Source organism: Oryzias latipes, chromosome 17 (genome assembly GCF_002234675.1).
Source record: "Oryzias latipes chromosome 17, ASM223467v1".
Lineage (NCBI taxonomy): Eukaryota > Metazoa > Chordata > Actinopteri > Beloniformes > Adrianichthyidae > Oryzias > Oryzias latipes.
In genome coordinates, this window is record NC_019875.2 from 19,347,300 (window position 1) to 19,367,995 (window position 20,696).

The 20,696-nt window shown below is 37.0% G+C and overlaps 1 protein-coding gene across 1 annotated transcript; it reads right to left on the minus strand.

Annotated features, from left to right (window-relative positions):
* Nucleotides 1-1,147: 1,147 nt before the first annotated feature.
* Nucleotides 1,148-19,931, minus strand: LOC101167902 (tyrosine-protein kinase Lyn). Its single transcript, XM_023965386.1, has 13 exons — nucleotides 19,288-19,931; nucleotides 16,223-16,363; nucleotides 15,045-15,087; nucleotides 14,550-14,655; nucleotides 14,245-14,343; nucleotides 12,938-13,041; nucleotides 12,680-12,829; nucleotides 12,107-12,259; nucleotides 6,850-7,032; nucleotides 6,696-6,772; nucleotides 6,010-6,163; nucleotides 4,946-5,077; nucleotides 1,148-2,226 (listed from the first exon to the last, which is right to left on the minus strand). The coding sequence occupies exons 2-13, from the start codon at nucleotides 16,352-16,354 to the stop codon at nucleotides 2,024-2,026; spliced, it is 1,536 nt and encodes a 511-aa protein (XP_023821154.1). The 5' UTR covers nucleotides 16,355-16,363; nucleotides 19,288-19,931; the 3' UTR covers nucleotides 1,148-2,023.
* Between the last annotated feature and the right edge of the window lie 765 nt (nucleotides 19,932-20,696).

The following is a 20,696-nucleotide window of genomic DNA, read 5'->3' on the forward strand; positions in this document are numbered from 1 at the left end:
ACTGCCTCATCACAAGGGGAGCGCAGATGTATCCTGCAGCCACCGCGAGGTTCAAGAAGCACCACAAGGGACGTCATGAAAATGGAATGTACCATTGTTGTGCATGTGGTATATGTATTTGTATATGTTGTACGGTGACTTATGCCACACTCTAGTCGTTAGTGAGGTGCATGTACTGACTCCTTATTGACCCCACGTAAATGCCGCACGCACAGGGTGTGGAGGTGATACGTAAAGTGCTCATAGTACACCTGTAGGATGGTCAGACAAACTTTGCTGATCTGATTGTCTAATTTCCTTGTTTCTAACAATCAGGCGGAGTGCAAAGAGCACCTTCTTATCAGTTGAACAGCTTTAACAACCTCCTTGTGCCCGTTTGGGGGGTTGAAGAAATGAAAAATCCAAACAACACACCTGCGTCTCACCTACTTCACCTTTGAAGTAGGTGAGACGCCAGTTGTCCGATTTCCACATTTACCCCGCTGGCATTTGTTGTTAAACCCGGTCTACAGCCGATCAGGTAAGGAAGTTCTGTTGTCACATTCTGTCGGCCTTTGATTTTGTTGGATACCCGTTCTGACACAAGTACCTGCATTTACCCAATTTAGGATTGGCACGCAAAAGTACCGGATTGTGCCCTCATATGGCTGCATTTTTGTTTATGTATGAATCAAAAGAATTACATTTTCAAAATGCCCTTGATATATATATTAAAAACTTTTTTATATAATGAAAGTAAGTGTTACTATATATTCCATTCTGTTATTCCATTTATTTAGTCTGAATTTTTCACACTATAGATGTACCAGATTAAGGCGGACCTTCAATGAGTGGTCTATTTTTATTTATTTTTTTCTATTTTTTTATATCATATTTAAGCCGAATTTAACTATAAACTGCATTAAATGAATCGAAAGAGTCAGAAATAAGTCAGTCAGTCAGACTTTATTAACTGTGTTCATGGAAACTAGAACTTGTTTGTAACACGCTACACGTCAGCCGCATTAGCATTAGCCACGTTAGCATATTCACAACACCTGTTACCACCAACCTTATTTACTAAACGGAAAAAAACTCTGACTACCTTGTTAGTAACGTGTGGAGAAAAAAAAACAGTCGAACAGAACATTGCTACATGTTAGCTGTGTTAGCGTACTCAGAATAACATCCAACCAAACATTTTAACAGAGTGCAGTTTCAAAATTGCTTCGAGATCAGTGAGAACAACCAGAATGAATCCATGTATAAGGAGTTCTGGATTATAAGGCACCAAAAAAAAAAAAAAAGAAAAGGCATTTAAGCGTGCCTTATAGTGTGGAAATTCAGTTAATTGTTCAAAACAATACTCCAAAACCCTGTTCTATTCTAAAAAAAAAAAAAATGTACATGTACAAAGACAAATCTGTATAAATGAATATTTGATTCTTAGTTTATAATGACATTTCAAATTTTATTTTCGGATTTGTTTATTTATTTATGAATGCCTGTATGGCTCAAATGACAAGAAAACTATCCATTGAGTCAACTGTTGTGATTTTGGGCTATATAAAAAAAAAAAATTGAGATGAATTGAAATGTGTATATATATGTCACATCAGATTGTTTTGGATGACAATTTTCTTCCAATTCTTCAGTTATTTTAAATTAAGACACAAAGTTTATTGTTTCAGGTTAAAAAATATAAAGGATATGTTCTTTGATTTTCAGAAAATAGTAGCCTATAGATGTCTTTTTTATGACAAGTGTTCAGTCTCCTCTGGAAGAGGAGATGTTAGTTAATAGAAAAATCACATATTCAAAGGCTTTTTTTTTACAGCATGCTAGAATCAGAAAATTAAAAATACAAAGCCTGCTATTTATAATCTTAACCTTTCCTGTACATAATTCAAATCTCTGGGGCCTCAGATTATGCTTTAAGAGATTTATGTTCACAGATGACAGATTTAGACAGAGAATGAAGCCAGTATAAATACATACTATTTTGAAACTATGTACAAAAAAGTATTGTAGAATGTGTAAGTCTCTATGGTTGGTGCTGGTACTGGTCCTCCGTGGCTGTGTAAAAGTCATCCAGGACGCTCTGCATGTATTCAAAGGTGGGTCGGTCTTCGGGTCGGAACTTCCAGCAGGACGTCATGATTTCGTACAGCTGAGTGGGGCAGTTTTCGGGGCGGGGCATCCTGTAGCCTCGCTGAATCGACGACACCACCTCTCCTTTAGTCATTCCTGGAGACAACGAAGACGTGCAGACAGACATGGGACGTGTGAGACAAATGTATGGTTATCAAATTAGGATTATCTTAAAGTGATTGAAAAAAAAAAGAAAACAGATTGTAAATTTAAAAAACAAAATTGAAAACAAAACAAGACATTGACAATTTGAAAAGAAAAATTGAAAACAGTTTTGACCTCAAAAGGTTCTCATTAAAAATGAAAAAAAAAGTAAACTTAAAAGAAATATTGAAAATTGAAAAAAATGATTACAAATTATAAAAAGAAAATTTTATTTAAGACTGTTACAAGATGAAACAATAATGTTTAAATGCATTATAAACTTCATTTTCTTGTTTCTCCCTCCCGTTCTCAGTTTTCAGTTTCAATTCAGTTTTCAAGTTTTGGCTACTGAGCTGATCCTATTTTGACGTGGAGGCGGGGCCTTGAGCTCATTGGCTACCAGGTCAAGATTTCCTATCTGTTAACAGAGGAGACTCCTCATTACACATTTTCACACTTCTCCCTCTTGTTTAAACCCTCAAATTTCAAACCTTTACATGAACAGACATTGTTCCGGAGCAGAAAAGGCCTCACATTACCATAACCTCTTTGGTAATCATGGGAAATCATGTCCTGGTAGCTAATTAACTCAAAGCCACGCCTCCATGCAAAACTTGAAAACTGAATTGAAACAGAAACTGTGAACAGAAAACAAAGAGAGAGAGGGAAAAAAAGTAGAAAATACAAATAAACATTTTTTTGGTATCGGTTTTTGGTTAAAATTTGACTTCTTTACGTTTTAAATTTAATACTCATTCATTCATTCATTTTCTTTCGTTTATCCCTTTCGGGGTCACGGAGCCTATCCCGGCCACTTATGGGCAAAGGCATGGGAACACCCTGGACAGGTTGCCAGTCTGTCCCAGGGTCACACATATCACACACCCATGCACACTCACATTCACACCTATGGAGAATTTGGAGTGACCAATTAACCTATGAAGCATGTTTTTGGATGGTGGGAGGAAGCCCACGCATGCCCGGGGAGAACATGCAAACTCCACACAGAAAGGACCCGTTCTGTCTTCAGGTCCCCCATCCGGGACTTGAACCAGGGGCCTTCTTGCTGTGAGGCAAGAGCGCTAACCACTGTCCCACAGTGCAGCCCTACAATGCGTATTTTCAAGTTAAAACTATTTTAAATTCTCAATCTGTTTTTCCCCACATTCACTTTAATTTGATCCTACATTTACCCCATACAAATGGGCAAAGTGCAGGTGGGGTGGGATGAAAGTGACTGTGGGAGGGTGCATGAGGTGCAGGAAGCGATACTCAACAGAAGGGGGCAGCAAAGAGTCAAGTTATGCCAAACCACTTTATAGTCTGGTCAAAATGTTAAAATACATTTATGCTACTTTCAATGCGAGATAATGTTTTACAAAATGTTGACAAATTTTTATGTTATTTTGAGTTTTCCAATTATTGAAATACAGGCACAAATTCCTAATATTATTAAAATAAGTAAACACCGTGTATGTCTGAACATTTATGTGATAATTGTCGATTCTTTAAACTTAACAAATGTAATTATTCAGTCAAATAGATAATACCAAACTTTTAAAAGATAAATGTGGTTTTTAAACTAAAAAGCGCCACAATCAGGAGATCCCATGATATTTTTGGAAAGAGACACATCAAAGAGTAATAATATTTTTTAGATGATATTCTATAGGACTTCACATTTCTGTGACTTATGTTGGTGGAAATGTGCCTCGCTTGCTGTTTGATTTCAGTGTGAGTCAATTATTTTCCACAGGAATGAAGCCAAGGGTTTCTGACACTCTCTCCTGTAAACAATCTTAAATCCTAGTTTCAGCCTTTTTTGTCTGAGGTTTATCATTATCCAAGCTTACATTTCTGAATATTCTGTCCTTTAGTGTAGATTGAACGGTCCATCTGGAATATATTTTTCACGAGTCCCCACACTCTGCCGTCTTCAAGTTGCCTCCAAACGCAGCAATAACCTGCTGCCCTCGGCAACATGTGTTCAAGTGACAACTTCCGATAAAAAGTCAATGTAAATGTGCGTTTCGGGCTTCCAGAACTCTCGCGTTCCTGTGCAGAAACACGGTTTTCTACGACTGTCTTTGGGCTCTGCGAACAAAACTTGTATCCATTGAAAACATGTGAAAGTAAAACCAGGTTGAACTTTGATCAGTGAGGGAGTCGGATTTGGTAGTGACGCATGGGTGGCGTCCTTTTTCAAGTCATGGAAGTGCCAACAGTTTAAAAATTGATCATGAAGGAAAATAACTTCTGTTACTAAAGAGACTTCCAAAAAATGTACCAGGGGGCGGAGCTAAAACATTTTTACACGAGGGGGAGGGGGCCAGAAGACTGGGAGGATGGTAAAACACCAGAAATGCAACAAAAGGATCTTTTTTTTCTGTCTGTCACTGTTTTTTTTAAAAATTCATTTAACGTAAAAATATACCTTATGTTCTTTTTGAAACTTGTGTTGAGTATTTCTTCATTTTTGTCAAAAATGTGATAATATTGACTGAAAAATTGGGGGGCAAAGCTTTTTGTTGGGGGGAGGGGCGGGTGCAGCTGCCCCCTCTTGGCCCCATGTAGCTCTGCCCCTGAAATGTACATACTAATCTGGTGTCTTTAAAATAATTAGAATAAAATGAGCACATTTTGTACGGAAGCTTGTTGGTGACATATTTACCCGGGTACGGAATCTTCCCGAAGGTGATGATCTCATAGAGCAGGACTCCAAACGACCACATGTCTGATTTGATGGTGAAGCTTCCATAGTTGATGGCCTCGGGAGCCGTCCATTTGATGGGGAACTTGGCTCCTAAGGAGAGCATGGAGTAAAACATTTGTGAACTAGCTCGCTTGTGCAATTCTGGTATATGCGTCTGCTCTCGGGTTTATTCTTACGCCCTCCATTAGTACTGACTGTATCAGATTGGTGAACTGAATAGTTTCTTTTTATGACCATAAAAAACACCCACTTTAGTTTATTTGATATATTTTAGTGTTTCAAATTTTAAGCGTAAAATAACAAAACGAAAAAAGGGGGGGAAAAAATTATGTAATTTCATTTTTTTTTCTATTTATGGATAAAAACAGAGAACTAGAGTAACTTTTGTTATAACTCAAGTGTCTGGTAGATTCAGTGCTTCAGACACCTTTTCTGTCATCTATAAGCATTGAAAAATCTGTAGTAAACTTTTGCATTTTGGGAGCTTTTCTGATCAAAAACGCTGTCATCTAGCAGTTTAGCTTAGTGAATAATTCCAGAAAATCTTCTCTTACTTAAATCTCTTTTCTAAAATACTTCTTTCTTTTCTTCAGTTTTCCTAAAACACAACCAGACAAACGTGTGTCTTTCTGAATTCATTTGGTTTGTTTTTTTAATAGCACAGCTGGGACTAATATAAGATAAGATTATTAGTTTTTGAGTTTTTTGAAATTCTAAAAAATACTTTTTTTCCCCATTTTGTTTAAATTTTAAATTCAGATATTTCTGTTTGTTAAATGTCAGTTTTTGAAGTGACTGAAAAATGGAGCGTGTCTTTGGTTTTAAAATCATCAGCCGTTCTAATAATAATAGTTGTGAAACCAAAAATTCCGCCACCAGATTTAAAACTGAAACCATCTACTCAGACAGCACGACGGTCCGTTTCTATTTCACCTTCACCAAGTTTGAGAAGTGGCGTGTCATTATGTGATCACGCTGGATGGGAACATAGACTATTTCTGGTATGATTGTGGACAACTTACCCTCCCTGGCTGAGTACTCATCATCCTCTATGACTCTAGCCAAACCAAAATCTGCGATTTTGCACAGCAGACTCTCAGAGACCAGTACGTTCGCCGCCCTCAGGTCTCTGTGGATGTAGTTCCTCTTTTCAATAAACGACATCCCTTCTGCAATCTGAAACAACCAGCAGGAAAAGATTCTTTACTCTGTGCCTTCACTTATAGACCCACTCTTTTTTTACATGTTCTTGTGTCATTTTTCTCATGATGGAGGAAATATATAAAGAACATTAAGCTCAAGATTGCATTTCTGAGTATATCTTTATTCAATTTTTTGGGAATTAGGAGCAGACCAAAAAAGCCTGTAACTGAGACATAGACGCCCCAACGCCCAGCCCCATTCACTAGATCCATGTACGTCTTCATTTTCCACATCTTAGCTGGCATCTGGCTTAAAACTGTACGGCTGAATAACTCCAATTTGGATGACGGGAAATGGGGAGAGGCTTACTCTACGCTGGTGGTGATTCCCACAACTCAAAGGTGAATTTCTAATGAACTAGTGCCACTCTGCCGAAAACTATGTCCTAGAAAACAACACAGGTTTTTTTTGATTTTGGCTAAAAACGGCATAAAGCAGGTCAAAAGATGGTCGGAGTGGGTCTAAAGAAGGTAAAAACTTGATGGACAATTAGAAGAAAACATACCTGTGCTGAGAAATCGATAAGTTTCGGTAGTTGCAGTTTGCCGCCCACCTCGCTCTTTAAAAAGTCTAAAAGACTTCCTAAAGTCAAATAGAATTTGACAAACACATTAGTGACTTTGTTCCGACAGCTGTGCGATAGCAAAGAGGACAGTCACCGTTTGCCATGTATTCTGTGATGATGTAGATGGGCTCCGTCTTGGTGACCACAGCATAGAGGCGCACCAGCCGCTCGTGCTGGAGGGTCTTCATGATGTTGGCTTCCTCCAGGAAAGCTTCCACTGTCATGGTGCCCGGCTTCAGCGTCTTCACAGCGACTTTGGTTGTATTGTTGTAGTATGCTGGAGAAAAAAAACAAACAGAAAATGGTTGGGTCTATAAACGTTATAAATTTAGTCTTTAGGTTAGATTTGGACTCGTGACCGTTAATGCTAAGTTAGTAGCTGGAAGGGAGACAAAACGGGTTGTTTCAACTGCATTAATTGTGCAAAGATTCGTCAGTGTGTTTCAAACATAGAAAGGTCAACAGCAAGAGGATATTTTGGTGTCATTGTGTTTTTCTCTGTCTGCAAACAGAGATAAGAAAAAAGATGTTGCTGTTAGGTTTATTTTTATGCACCAACTGTATATGAGTGACCCCCCTTCCCCCCTCGCGTTCCAAACAGGAAGTACCTGTTGGTTCCAATAAGCTAAAATTGCATAGACTTCTGTTGACGAATTATTGTCATTCATAAAATGGCGACGGGATTGACTTCATTTCATGGGAGCAGGAAGTCGTTCCAGTTCTCTTATACAGTCACTGCTCTTCTGTAGTCTAAGAGTAATGAATTGTTAGTGTTGCACTACAATCATCTGATTTTGATCATTTGGTTTGTGTTGCATAAAGATATTTCAAACCCACACTGTGAACAACACACTATCACTATTTCCTTTTATCCTGTGTATTTAGATGTTTATTAGAAAATCTAAATGAAAAAAAAGTATTTTTCAAGTGTAGATAAATATAAGGAGTTTATGGAAGGGAAAGATCTTTAGCTTCTTAAGACCCGATCAAACATGTAGTCACATGGCCCCAATAAAGCAGGATTTCTTGGTGGTAATATAAGCCCAAATCCCCCCCCAAAAAAAAAGCTCGGCACCGCGGCGGCGCAGAAGCCACACAGGAAGTTGGAGTGAAGGTTTTTGGTGAGACGGCGACGGGCTTCCTGGGTCGTAGGATAGGAATGTCCGCGCATGTGGACGCCTGATCTTAAGAGATTAAAACCCAACTGTGAAGCAAAATATGGCGATTCCTTCCTCATGAACAAAAGCCATTTATGAAATAATGTAGTAATCAGCCATATGTCGAACTTACTAAAATATGTTTAGCTAATTATTGAAGTAAAACAGACAAAACAGATGTTTAAAACCAACTGAGTAATTCTAAATAATCAGCTATTGACTCTCAAAAAATGAAATAAAAACTTTTTTTTTTTATCATTTAACCCAGTCATGGTTAAAGACCCACTGCAATCCTCTTTTGATCTAATGTCAAAGCGGTCTTTTGATTATGACTATGCAGTTTTAGCCCAAATCAAAAGACCTGAGTTCTGCAGTAGTTCATTAGAAATTTGCCTCTGTGGGTGTGACTGTTGGTGTAGACAGAGCTACCCCGCACCCCTTCCCTTTCCCAGAACTCTCTGTTTGAGCGGAGCAGGACATTTTTTGCCTGCAAAGCATAATTTCTACATCTCAAATCAAGTCTTTATAAACAGCATTTCTCATCTACTCCTGATTCACAGTGATTTGAATAAAGAGAGACAAACAGACATGCTATTTTAAGCTTACATTTTCTTATATGTATCTTTCACCCCGAGAAAAAGAACATAAATAGAATACACACATACATTTACAAAAAAACTTGAATTAAAAAACATAATAATAAAAAGTAACTGTACAAAAAATTCTCTGTCTGGATGAGTCAAACCTCCACAGTACAGAACAGCTCCACACAAGAGCACCTGTGAGAAAAATAAACTCCCCGACTATCAGCTCTCCATCTTGGCACCTGGAGGCGGAAGCTGATAGCATCTATACGAACCTATACGCATCAACCTCTGCACACGATTTTACAGCGTCTGCAGCAAACATCCACACAAAGGACGTGACCAGGGTACAATACCTCTGTGGGTGTCATGAAGGAAAACTGAGCTGGATACGTTTCATTAAACTTGATCTTACACTCCATGCTATATCATGGGCACACCTTAAATATCTGTTGGGAGCCAGTGCCACAAAGGCTGAAGATAACAATATCATCTGCATACAGAATGACAAAGCGTGAGAACATTTAGTCCCCTAGAGGAATGTAACCCCCCTCCGTCTACATTTCACTGATGGCTGTACTAAAAAACCAAAACCCTGCATGTGTACTCAGTAGAGATGCAACAATACACTTTATTCACACACACACAAAAAAAAAACTTTATTCACGATCCAGTATAACCCTTGTGCTATCTTAGATGACCCCACCCTTACATTGACGTGTTCTCCCTACCATGACAAAGGTGGATAAAGGTGGAAAGATTTCATGTAATCCATGGACACCAGTGAAGATCACAAATCATTAAAGAAAAAAGGTTCAGAGCACTGTCTAGTGGGTCTAGATGACCCAACTCCCAATGTTAAAGTGCCTAGGATAGCACAAGGGTTAAATGTTAATTGTTGGGTCACGGTTTTGACTCTGTTCGATATATGATTTGTATATTGAAAATCATTTCTAATGAACTACTTCAGAAAAACCTTTTTTAAATGTGCTAATAGGCAAGTAACATAGAAAAGTACCTTTCAGTTGGCCTAAACTAAGCCTTGTGTAATGTAAAAAAAACCCCAAATAAATAAAAAATCCTTAAATTTAGCCCAATACGCATTTTACACTTTAAACCTAAACCTAATGGGATATGGTGGGTATACACTTTCTCCATGATTCCGTTTAATGGTGTAACATATGGCTCAGTTTTATTTTTTACTTTTTATTTTAAGTTCAATTGCACAAACAAAACTAAAGATCTGAAAACAAACAGAACCCATATGACGATGTTACAACACCCTGTAAACACAACATAAAACCCAGTTACACATCTATTGAACCACTTTTTTTAAGTTTAAATGTACAGACAAAGCGAAACCCTACAGTTTGGTTTTAAAACAAGAATTGTGGCATCCTTAGTATTCAGGGACTCACCTGTAAAGCACTTTTATAAACCAGTAAAGCTGTTTGCTGACCCTGTTCTCATATAGTGTACTTCCACCTGGTTTGTAGAAGTACAACAGTCACGTTCTTACGTCATCATTCGAGTATACAAGAAACACACGCTAAAGGAATTTAAAAGGCTAACTGACATAAGGTCACAGAAAAGCTATGGAAATTAGGAATCAATAAAACAACATATTGGAAGCTTTGCGGGCAGCATTGTTTTTCTAATGTTGTTTTTTTATTTTTTATGAATTACAGGGAAAAGGAACTTCTCTGAACTGTTGACTTCTGCAACCATGGCTTTAAAGCAAAGGAGGGGAAGGTTGAACCACAATAAATCACACATAATACCTTCATTTTGATTTAAAAGGGAAAAAATCTAGAGTTAAAAAAAATAAAAAATAGAAAATAGACGGATATTGTCAGCCTCGTAAATAAAAAAAATATGTTTGAATTTAATCAAAACAAAGTTGACTGAACAACCTACACTGATCCGCGTCACAGTTCAGAATCTCATACTGTAAAGTCATAAAGATAGTAATGATATGGTGGCCCTGAAGTGCAAATCACTCAATGAACAACAATTAAAAAAGAAAATCATTTAGAAATCTAAACTTAATTCCAAACACATGAACTGAAATAAAAAAAAGGAACGTTTCGGAAAACAAAACTAATTTCCAGGAATCAAAATGAAATGCTGATTGGATGATGACGTTTGTTTATCGGAAGTTATTTGGCAATATCCTTTCACAGATGATATTACTATAAGCTTCTGGCCACACCCACTGCAAAAGTTTGGTGATTGCTCAATCAACTTTTCGCACAGTTCAGGAAAAACACTCTACTTTCCCTCCTCTTTAAAAGTCAAACGCCATCATCCAAACAGTGATGTCACATAATACTTAATGCTTTTTCTGGTTTCTTATTTTGTTTCTTTTTTTTATATATATTTCATCTAGATTTCTGTAATCTTGTTTTGATTTCTAAAAAGGAAATTAAAAAAATACATATATATTTTGTCTTTTTAGTAGTTGTTGTTGTGATCTTTATGTTTTTGCGTAAAGTGATGAGTTGATGTGATTTGAACTTCAGGGCCACCGTATAAAGACGACCAGAAAACAGCTTTTTGTTTTTATCAAAGCCTGTTCCTGTGTGCAGAGGCCAAGTACAGTGGGGTGGTTTAGTAGCTTGAGGGTGTTTACGCCTGCATAATAGTGTCTAAGGAGTGAATATGGCAGCTTCTTAAAAATTACATCCAAGACCAAACCACAGTGATTCATGTATTACTTATGATTTCATGCTATGGGAATCTCATGTAAAAAGGTCCTAAAACAATATCAAATGTGCACCATTAGTGCAGTTACCACAATATGTCATTTAAAAGCCTAAAAATTAGATTATCATTCAGCTTTAAACATGAGTTTCATAAAAATCCTCACGCATTCACAAGGTGGACATGCAAACTATTTAACCCTTGTGCTATCCGTTGGGGTCCAGATGACCCGATCCTTGCATTGACGTGTTCTCCCTACCATGACAAAGGTGGATAAAGGTGGAAAGATTTCATGTAATCCATGGACACCAGTGTAGATCACGAATCATTGAAGAAAAGGTTCAGCGTCTAGTGGGTCTAGATGACCCAACTCCCCAATGTTAAAGTGCCTAGGATAGCACAAGGGTTACAAAAGGCATATAAACCACAGCCTTTTTTATTTTTTCTTACTTCTACACCACCATGCAGTGGTCATGAAAACAACAATCATTTAAATATTGGACACTATAAACCGTCTTTTTTCTTAGTTTTCTTGTCACAAACGTGTGTAAAATGTATCAGTTCCACAAATCAAGGTGTGAAATCCAGGAAGTCAAACTTTCTGAAATCTTTGGAGTAAATAATTAACCGATTAAGAAAAAACCCCTCATATATCAACTAGGACATTCTTTGTGGCACTATACTACAAACAACACTGACTCTCAAGAACATCTAACTTATAGTTTAGGTGACGTTTCTCAAACTAGAGGCTTAAGACATTGTATTGCATCAACAGGTTGTAATACTCCTTTTGGTCACTTTTAAGGTTGAGAAAGACTGAAAGCTAGATTATGGATAAGAAAAACTTTGTCAAAAATTAGCTAAGGAATTTTATGAATACAATCTGCAGATAAAAAGATCTACCCACCCATCCAGACTTCTCCAAACTGCCCGGCTCCCAGCTTCTTCACCATTTTTATTGAATCTTTGGAAATCTCCCAGGCATCTTTAGCCCATGGCTTCTGCGCTTTGGGTTTCACACAAGGGGATTCCAGCTTTCGGCACAGGCCATCCGCTTTGCCTAAAAGACATACAAATTCTTTGTGTCAGAGCTCCTTTTTTATCAGTTGGATTTTGTTTTTCTTTTCTTTTTTTTTAACAGTGAATCAGTCCTCGGGCTCTGTAATGCAAAGTAACGCAGGAAGCAATTATTCTTGTTTTGCATAAAAGCTGGAAGTAAATGTTAACGGCTAACTGATAATGAAAAAACCTTGTAGATGCCCTCCCAAAAAAACGATTGATAAAACAAAAAATGATCTGCGATCAATGTGTACATAACTGTCTACATATCTGTCTACAAAGAGTACCAAGTAAAGAGAAGAAAAGTCCTGCAACTTCTGCTGCAGGAATCAAGTTAGTTGGAGGGCGAGCCAGTGAAGCATGAGGTCATTGTCACAGTAGATGAACAGGTTTTCCTCTGCTACTGCAGAGCCATACTCACTGTGGTAGTGTTTGACCATGCTGCCAATGTCGTTGAAGGAGATTTTAGGAGAAATGAAGAAGCCCCCGTTATCTAGCTTCCGGATCTTGTAATGTTTTACTAAGTCCATGCCTTGGTTGTCCCTGTCTCTTATCGACAGCGAGTAACTCCCTGACGACAAGCAAATGATGAAGAAAAAAAAAAGGATGCCATAAGATATGAGCGGATGATTCTAGATGTGCAAACAGAGTATTTGTGAAAGAAAACGGTTGTAAGAACCTTTTGATGTTTCGCTCTCTCTGATGAGATAAGAACCCGGTTTGTTTGCTGGCGCCATCAGCTGTCTCTCAGCATCCTTCCGTGTGAGGTCTTTGAAAAACCACCTGAAAGGAGGACGGAACAGTCCAGTCACATCAAGATGAACGTTGTAGAAAAGCTTGAGAAGGATTACAGCAAGAAGACGCCAAATAGATGTCCACACAAGGGTGTGCGTGGTATTAGGAAAACTTGCGATGTGCGATATTAGTGGTCAGTATTGCGATGACGACATGACTTGCAATACAGAAAAATGAAAAACAACTAATATGTATTATTTCTATTTCACTGCAACAGTTTTATCTAAATAAAAGTCAACTATAATCCAAATGACCCACGTCGCGGAGAAGGCGGGTATCTAACCTAAAAGGGCTCCATTTGATTTGTCAATGTTGTGAAGAGGCCCATCCGATTGGTTACATGCATAACGACATATATTTGATTCGTTAAATACTTGAAGCTGCCATGATATTGCTTTAGCATGTATGTAAACATTTAAGGCAGACATGTCCAAAGTCCGGCCCACATTTAAATTTTCCACAGGTCTGCAGGTTCCTGTCATGAAATCATTATTGAAATATCATTAATATAGCTTTCTTTAAAAGCTGTGTGTACTATTTCTTGATTGTGATTGGCTAAATTCTGTCATTAGCTGTCGTAAACACGTGGCAACACTGTCGCAGGACCCTTCTGTGACACTTTCACGTAGCTCTATGCAGATGAAACTATAATCTATTCTTCCAAACCAAGCATCTTGGATATCTATGCTATTTCAGCAAAATTTATTTCCACAGTGTTTTGTACTTCTGAAAAAGGTTACTATATGTGTTATTTCCCTGTTCACATGATTTAAATGTAGAGCTTTAATTGTAATGTGTAACATTTCAAAACCCCATTTTAAGTCTTTAAATATGAAATTCACAGAAATTTAGGTAAAAATGTATTTAGATGTATTCCTGTTCTATGTGAAGAAATGAAAAGTTTCCCATTGCGCACAAAAAAAAAGTCAAAACAGTTTATTTGCATTTAATGTTATTATAAGAGATCAAAGAATACAAGTCTATTGGTTTGCCCTCACACATATTCACTAAACCAATATGCTACATAATTACACATATATATGTGTTATATATTTCCAAAACGTTTGTACACCCCTGATTTACGATAAACATTTTATTGCAATTTACGTGGTATTGGCGATTAATGTATCGCACAGGCGGCTATCACAATGACGAAGAATTTGTGATTTCTGGTGCAGGCCTAGTACTCACTCCTCTGTTTCCATGGTGTTAGCTTGGGCGACATAATTGCACGGGATGAATCCTTCTTTGTTGGTGGTCAGAGATCTTGCTTTCCACCATTCTCCGCGTCTGCGAATGAAGAATAAACCCATCAGATGATTTAGTGCAACTGGATTTTATTTTTGATTATTTGAACCAACAGAAAAGCCAAAAAAGGCTCTTTTTAAAGCATAGCAAACACATTCATCTTTAAAACCCATATTTATAGCTCTTCACTAATAGTAACAGTTGCTGTTTTTGATTTTGCAGATGATACGTTCTGAAAATGGACTTACTCCTCCAAGACCTTCATCTTCTCTCCTTTCTTGAAGCCCAGGTCATCAGAATGGACGGCTTCATACGGGTAAAGGCCAATCACTATTTTGTATGATTTGTTTTCCTCTAAGACAGGAAACAATGGTTGGATGAGAAGCTTTCACTTTGAAAAGGGTGACAATCGTGGTGACAATGGAGTGTAGCAATTTAGCAGAAGTGTGGAAAAAAGGAAGAAAACATGTCCTGGAAGGTATTTATGATGGCTAAATGTCACATTTAACGTTCCCTTAAAAATGAAGCCAGTTAAAAGATACATTTTATAGTTTTCTGTGTGTCTTTTTTTTCTTTTCGGCTTGACTTAAAGTAGGAAAAATGACTAACAAGTTTCAGTTAATGAGCTGCTTCACATTAGCCATGTCTCTCATTTTTTTAAAAACTTTTATGTAGTTTTACTTTGAAATGGGGTTTTTAGTGAGTAAAGTAATGCAAACTGTGATTAAAATAAAGGGGGGTACCTTCCAACTTCTGAAAGACTTGGCCAGGGAGGAGGGAGTTACTCTGCAAAGACGGTAAAAGCAGTCATGGGAATTTTGCCTCGTAAAGCTCATTTCCATTTTAGTAATGTCATCGTCGTCATTGTCATCATTTGAGATTGGGAAGTTGATTTAACTAAACTTTTTCTCACTTGCTTTGCAAAAATGTCACTAAAAATAAACTAAGATGCCCTCTTAAGAAATGAAGTCAACCCAGAACTCCATATGACCGTTCATGTTATATTTGACACATTTTTTACACCCCTATGTCATTAGCATGACAAATTAACTCATCTTTTGTTATTCATTTAAAAAAAAAATACATTTTGTAGTGAAAAAAGGATACATTTCTTGACATTTAATTCTTTATAAAACTGTAACACCTTATTAAATATGTGTGAATCAAATGTTACACAGTGGCTCTGTCCGAAGTCCCACCCTAACCTTTAACTACTCAAGAACTATATAGTACGGCACTATAGTGCCCTGGATTGTAGACACCATGCTCACTATTTTTTTATTTTTATTTTAAACGGCGGATATGACGTAATCGATTTCACAAAGTGAAAATCTAATTGATATGAGCATTTTGCAACGATCATTTATGAGTCCACTTTCTTTTGAAGTTAAAAATGTTAATGTTTAATCAAAAAAATACATTTAAATACATTTTTTTGGGAAAAAAATTGTTCCGACCCAATGCATTGTGGTCTTTATTTGCCAGTCTAGTGAGCATCGACCCACACTGTTCTTTTGCAGAGACTTCTGAGAAATTTCTAGGGCACTGGATTTTGGAATTGTAGATTCGGACAGCACTACAAAGTGGTGAACGCACTATATAGTGTTGTGAGTAGTGAAGGAATTCGAACATAGCCAGTGAGTAAATATTGTCCTGAATACTGATTTTTGCATTTTCAAATAAGATTATTGTGATTAAAAATCATCCAACTTTTGATAATTGATTCCATTTCACATTAATAAGGAAATTGCAATTTTTTAAATGTAGATTTTATCAAAAATCTAATTCAAAAACATTTAAATCGTCAGTCTAGTCTTTTATGTAGTAAACTGTACAGGGTTTTAATCCCTCCCGGGGTCCTCAGGTTGCTGGAGCCAATCCTAACTTCTGTTGAGCAAAGGGACTGTCTTTTGCCACACACCCTGGTGCTCTTTGAAGTAGAGGTTGGGTCCCTCACATAGTGCGCTTGGTCAGTCTGTGCAGCCTGCTGGCTGCCCTTCTCCTCCACCCCATTCGTCAGTTCTCCTATCAGTATGGATTTAATACAGCCCATTGTGTCGGCCTGCAGGAGGAAGTGGAAAAAAGGAAGACATTCACCACGACCCAAACGAAAAGTTCATTCCAAAGGATTGCTCACCCAGATTTATTCAATATGCTGTGAAGAAATGCCCTTTGATACGTAGATGACAGCCACATGCTTTCAAGCCGTGGTGCTTGCCGTACCCTGCCTGCTCCAGTACACCTTTATTTGATAAAGTAAACTTCCTTTTTTGTTCTCTTTTGTTTATTTTCTATTTAGGAGCAGGCAGAAAAAATGTAGAGAAGTTTGAGGTTTTAGTTCTGACACGTTAACAACAGAAAGTCTTTATGAAACCCCCAACACAAAACAGTTTTGACTGTGTTGGGCTTTGGTTTACCACATGCTAAAGAATAATTTACAGTTAAAATCTTTTTTATGACCGCTCCTTCTATGGCTTTAATGTAAATCTGTTCTTTATGAAAATTAATTGTGTTTCTAGTTCCTCAGATTTGATTTAAAATAAACCATAGCTTTGAAGAACATCTGTTGTAACATAGATTTTATTGGTATTTGGGATTTTTATTTTATTTTTAAGTTACAAAGTTCAGAAAATTCAACCACAGGATTAATTCCTCCCCATCAAAGCAAATTTGTATTATTTTATTTGGGAAGTACAAAGAAGTGACACTTTTTTTCACATTAACATTAAAAACTTTTATATTCAGATTAAAGAAAAATGGAAATCACTAAAAAACTATTAAAGCCAAGCAGTTTTATGTCAAAACATATGAGAACAGAAGAATAATGGCGTTCCATCACCTGAAATTCATGCCAGGCATTAAACTATGTTGGTATTTTTTAATAATTTGGATAAATACCTTTATCTAAAGTAAATAAACTTGAGTTAATCTTTTAAATTCAAACAAACAAGCAGTGATCTATAAATTACCAAATTACATCATACGTTTATACTAATCAAATATTCACTAATGGAAAGATATGTTAAAAGAAATTCCCAAAAAATCCCTTTACTTTTAGTTTAGTTTCCATCAAACTCTATAAGCATGATCACAAGTGACACTTTAACAGCCTTACACACATGTAAACAATGTATTTGATCTATAAACAATCTATAAAATAGCATTATGTAAAGGATAATCCCTGTCTGTCTGTCTCTGTGTGTGTGAGTGTATATTTGTGTGTATATACACACAAAGTTAGTCTTAAATTAGGGAATCAGAAGTGTCAGGAAATAAAGAACAACAAAAATGTAAAACAATCAATTATAGTAGCGTTAAAACTAGCAACACAGGACTTTTTTGTGTGTTTAACGTATTCAAAAGCTCAGGTTTACATCTGCAAGGCATCTGAATTTGAAATATAAATCTTGAAACTGTCTAAATATAGATTGAAAGGGTGATTTTATATTGTTATCTAACTTTTGGACATGTCTTTGTGTATCGATTAGTATAAAAGTGCGTCCAAAAATGGCTTTTTTTTCTGGATAGCGTAGAGGACCAGCGAATTGCTGTAAGTTCCTGGTGTTACGCTGGCTTTCATGCCACACGACCATGTGGTCTGAAAGTACCTGTTCATGTCCTGCGGGTGCATTGTGTGCTTGTGTCTGTCATAACTGCCCATTTTTAACTTTCTGTTTCTGTGTCATGTTTTATGTGGAAGGCTGAACTAAGCTTTGTTGAAGGGTTTGCTGTTGAAAAAAGTCTCCCAAATACCTGTAGGGTTTAAACAGTAGAAGACAGGAAGTTATTTTTCCATTCAGTGGTTAGAGCTGCCATATTTTCTGATATGTGCTGACACAATAAAAAAGACCTTTTTTGAGAGTTTTACATTGTTTTCTAAATCAGATTATTTGAGTCGCGTGGATCATTTATAACATTGTTCTTAATTTTGATTATTAATTCAGCCTCTAAAGATAAGAGGAGCTGCTGTTCTCCAACACAACCCCCCCAATTCAACCATAATGATGAGTATGTTAAGAAGGAAGACATCAGGTGTCATTTCAGGTGTGGTAAATGTTTTTGTTTAATACTCTATGATAATAAATCATAAAAAATAATACATTTTTATATATTAGATACATTTCTGAGGATTTCTTTATTCAAAATGTGGTGAATCAGGACCAGACGAAAAAAACGCAGTTTGAAAAATAGCCTATTTGGGTAGTGATCTACCCTGCGCCGAAGGGAAGGGGGGGCGGGGTTGCCTCACGCCAACAGTCCTGTCCACGACTCAGAGTTTCTAAAGAACTCCTGCTGCTCTGCAAAAACTATGTCCTAGAAAACGGCACAGATTTTGTTAGGATTTTGGCTAAAAACGGCATATTATGTTACGATCCGGGGCAAATTGTCCCGTTTTTGGGAAAAAAGAAACATTCAAAATATTTTTTTCACTTTGAATCTTTTCATGCTTCACTTGTTTAGTGTAATCAGCATACAAAATCAAAATAGTTCAATTACTCTGTGTGATTGAAATTGAACAAAGATCAACACTGTTCCTCAGAAATTAACAGACCTGCTTCCATCTTTTTAAGGTTATATTTCTTATTTTATATAATATCAAAGTCATATTGCAAATAAAGTAAAATTCTGAATTTGAGGCTTCTGATCCACTTTAGATTTTATGTCAAACCAAGTGAAATTTGGTTTGATTTTTTTTCTTGTCTTTTTAGATGGTCTGGATGTAGGTCTATAACCCCCCCACCCAGAGTCCCACTGAATGACACACTTCCCCTATCAGTAAACGAGGGAGAGATACTAGGAAGTAGAAAAAGCAGTGGACGTCAAGTGCCAATAAATGACAAATCTGAGAGAAAAGCCACTTAAAACTGTTCAAAGGTCAATCTTTTCCAGAGCAAACTGAAACTCATTTAACCAGTCACATATATGTGTCCTACCTCAGAAATGATGTAAAATGAGCATTTTGTTTAAAAAATGAACACATCTTACCTGCGAGTATCTGTATGGCTGTTTGATTAGCTTTCCCTGTATGTGGAAACCCTGTAGTCCTCAGAAACCTTCTTTGTGCTCCTCATCAGAGTAACCGCAGGCACGTTGGCTTGTCGAGTGGGTCAACAGCCTCATATGCTGCTGCTGTACCAGAATGAGGAACTTACGAGCAGCTGGCCGGGGCTTTTTTCTTTCTTTCTTTTTTTTTTTAACCAATACTTCCTGGTACAATTGTCTAATGATTATTTGCATAATCAGCAGCCACACTATTGCAGAACAGATTTTCTATTTTTTATGGGTTTGACCAAATTATTTTTTACAAAATATGTTTAGAACTGTTTATATTTTATAAAAGTCATTCCAAATAAAAAGGTAAATGCTTAAATAGAAATTCTTTAAAAGTTTACTTGAATAATTTGTTTTAATGAAAGTATGCAACAGTGACATCTTGTGGCGAAACCGTAAAAGTGCAATTATGGATTTATGTCTATGACGACTCTCATTCATCCAGGTAGATTCCATCATAGTAGCGGGTTTAAAGGTTGTCATCTAGACTTGGTTTTTAAGGTTGAAGATGTTTCACCTCTTATCCAAAAGGCTTTGTCAATTCTGATTATATGTACTCATGGGGGAGGAGTCAGAGAGAAAGGATGGTTTGAGCGAGGAGTGAAAGAAGCCATCTTTGTCAAGACAGATAAACCTTCTCTTAATAAGAATGGTGGTCTCAGGTTTATTCTTCCATCCATCTACAGCAGTGTTCTGAAACCCAAACCAGTTCCAACTGAGTCGTTAACAGCTGAGAGAGATGACCAGGCTGGGGAGGGTAGCCACTGTCTCCCCAACTCCAGCTGAGGACAAAGGACTCCTAACGACCCAAAACCTAGTATTCTAAGTAGACCATACTATCCAGTTTCAGGTCTGACTCCTCCCACCATGAGCACATATAACCCTTGTGCTATCCTAGGCCATTTAACATTGGGAGTTGGGTCATCTAGACCCACTAGACAGTGCACTGAACCTTTTTTCTTCAATGATTTGTGATCTTCACTGGTGTCCATGGATTACATGAAATCTTTCCACCTTTATCCACCTTTGTCATGGTAGGGAGAACACATCAATGTAAGGGTGGGGTCATCTAAGATAGCACAAGGGTTAAACCAGCTCTTTTACCAGCTATTTCAGAATTGACAAAGCTTTTTGGATGAAACATCTTCAACTATAAAAAACGAGTCCAGATGACAACCCTTTAAACCTACTACTATAATAATGGATTAAAAAAATGTTTTATGTGATTTTTATTTCTTTGTGCTGACACCAAATGTAGAAAATGTGTTTACAGTGAGCTGGACAAAGACTTTCAAACAGGATCGTGCTCCTTTGCATGCTTAAAGTGGGATCTGCCGGGTTTC

Excerpts from the sequence above, each read along its gene's own strand:
- LOC101167902 (XM_023965386.1), bottom strand. The coding sequence starts at position 16,354 with ATGGGCTGTATTAAATCCATACTGATAGGAGAACTGACGAATGGGGTG. Across the intron at positions 12,830-12,937 it reads AGAGAGCGAAACATCAAAAG|GGAGTTACTCGCTGTCGATA; the intron begins GTTCTTACAACC and ends GCTTGTCGTCAG. Across the intron at positions 5,078-6,009 it reads TGAGTACTCAGCCAGGGAGG|GAGCCAAGTTCCCCATCAAA; the intron begins GTAAGTTGTCCA and ends TGCTCTCCTTAG.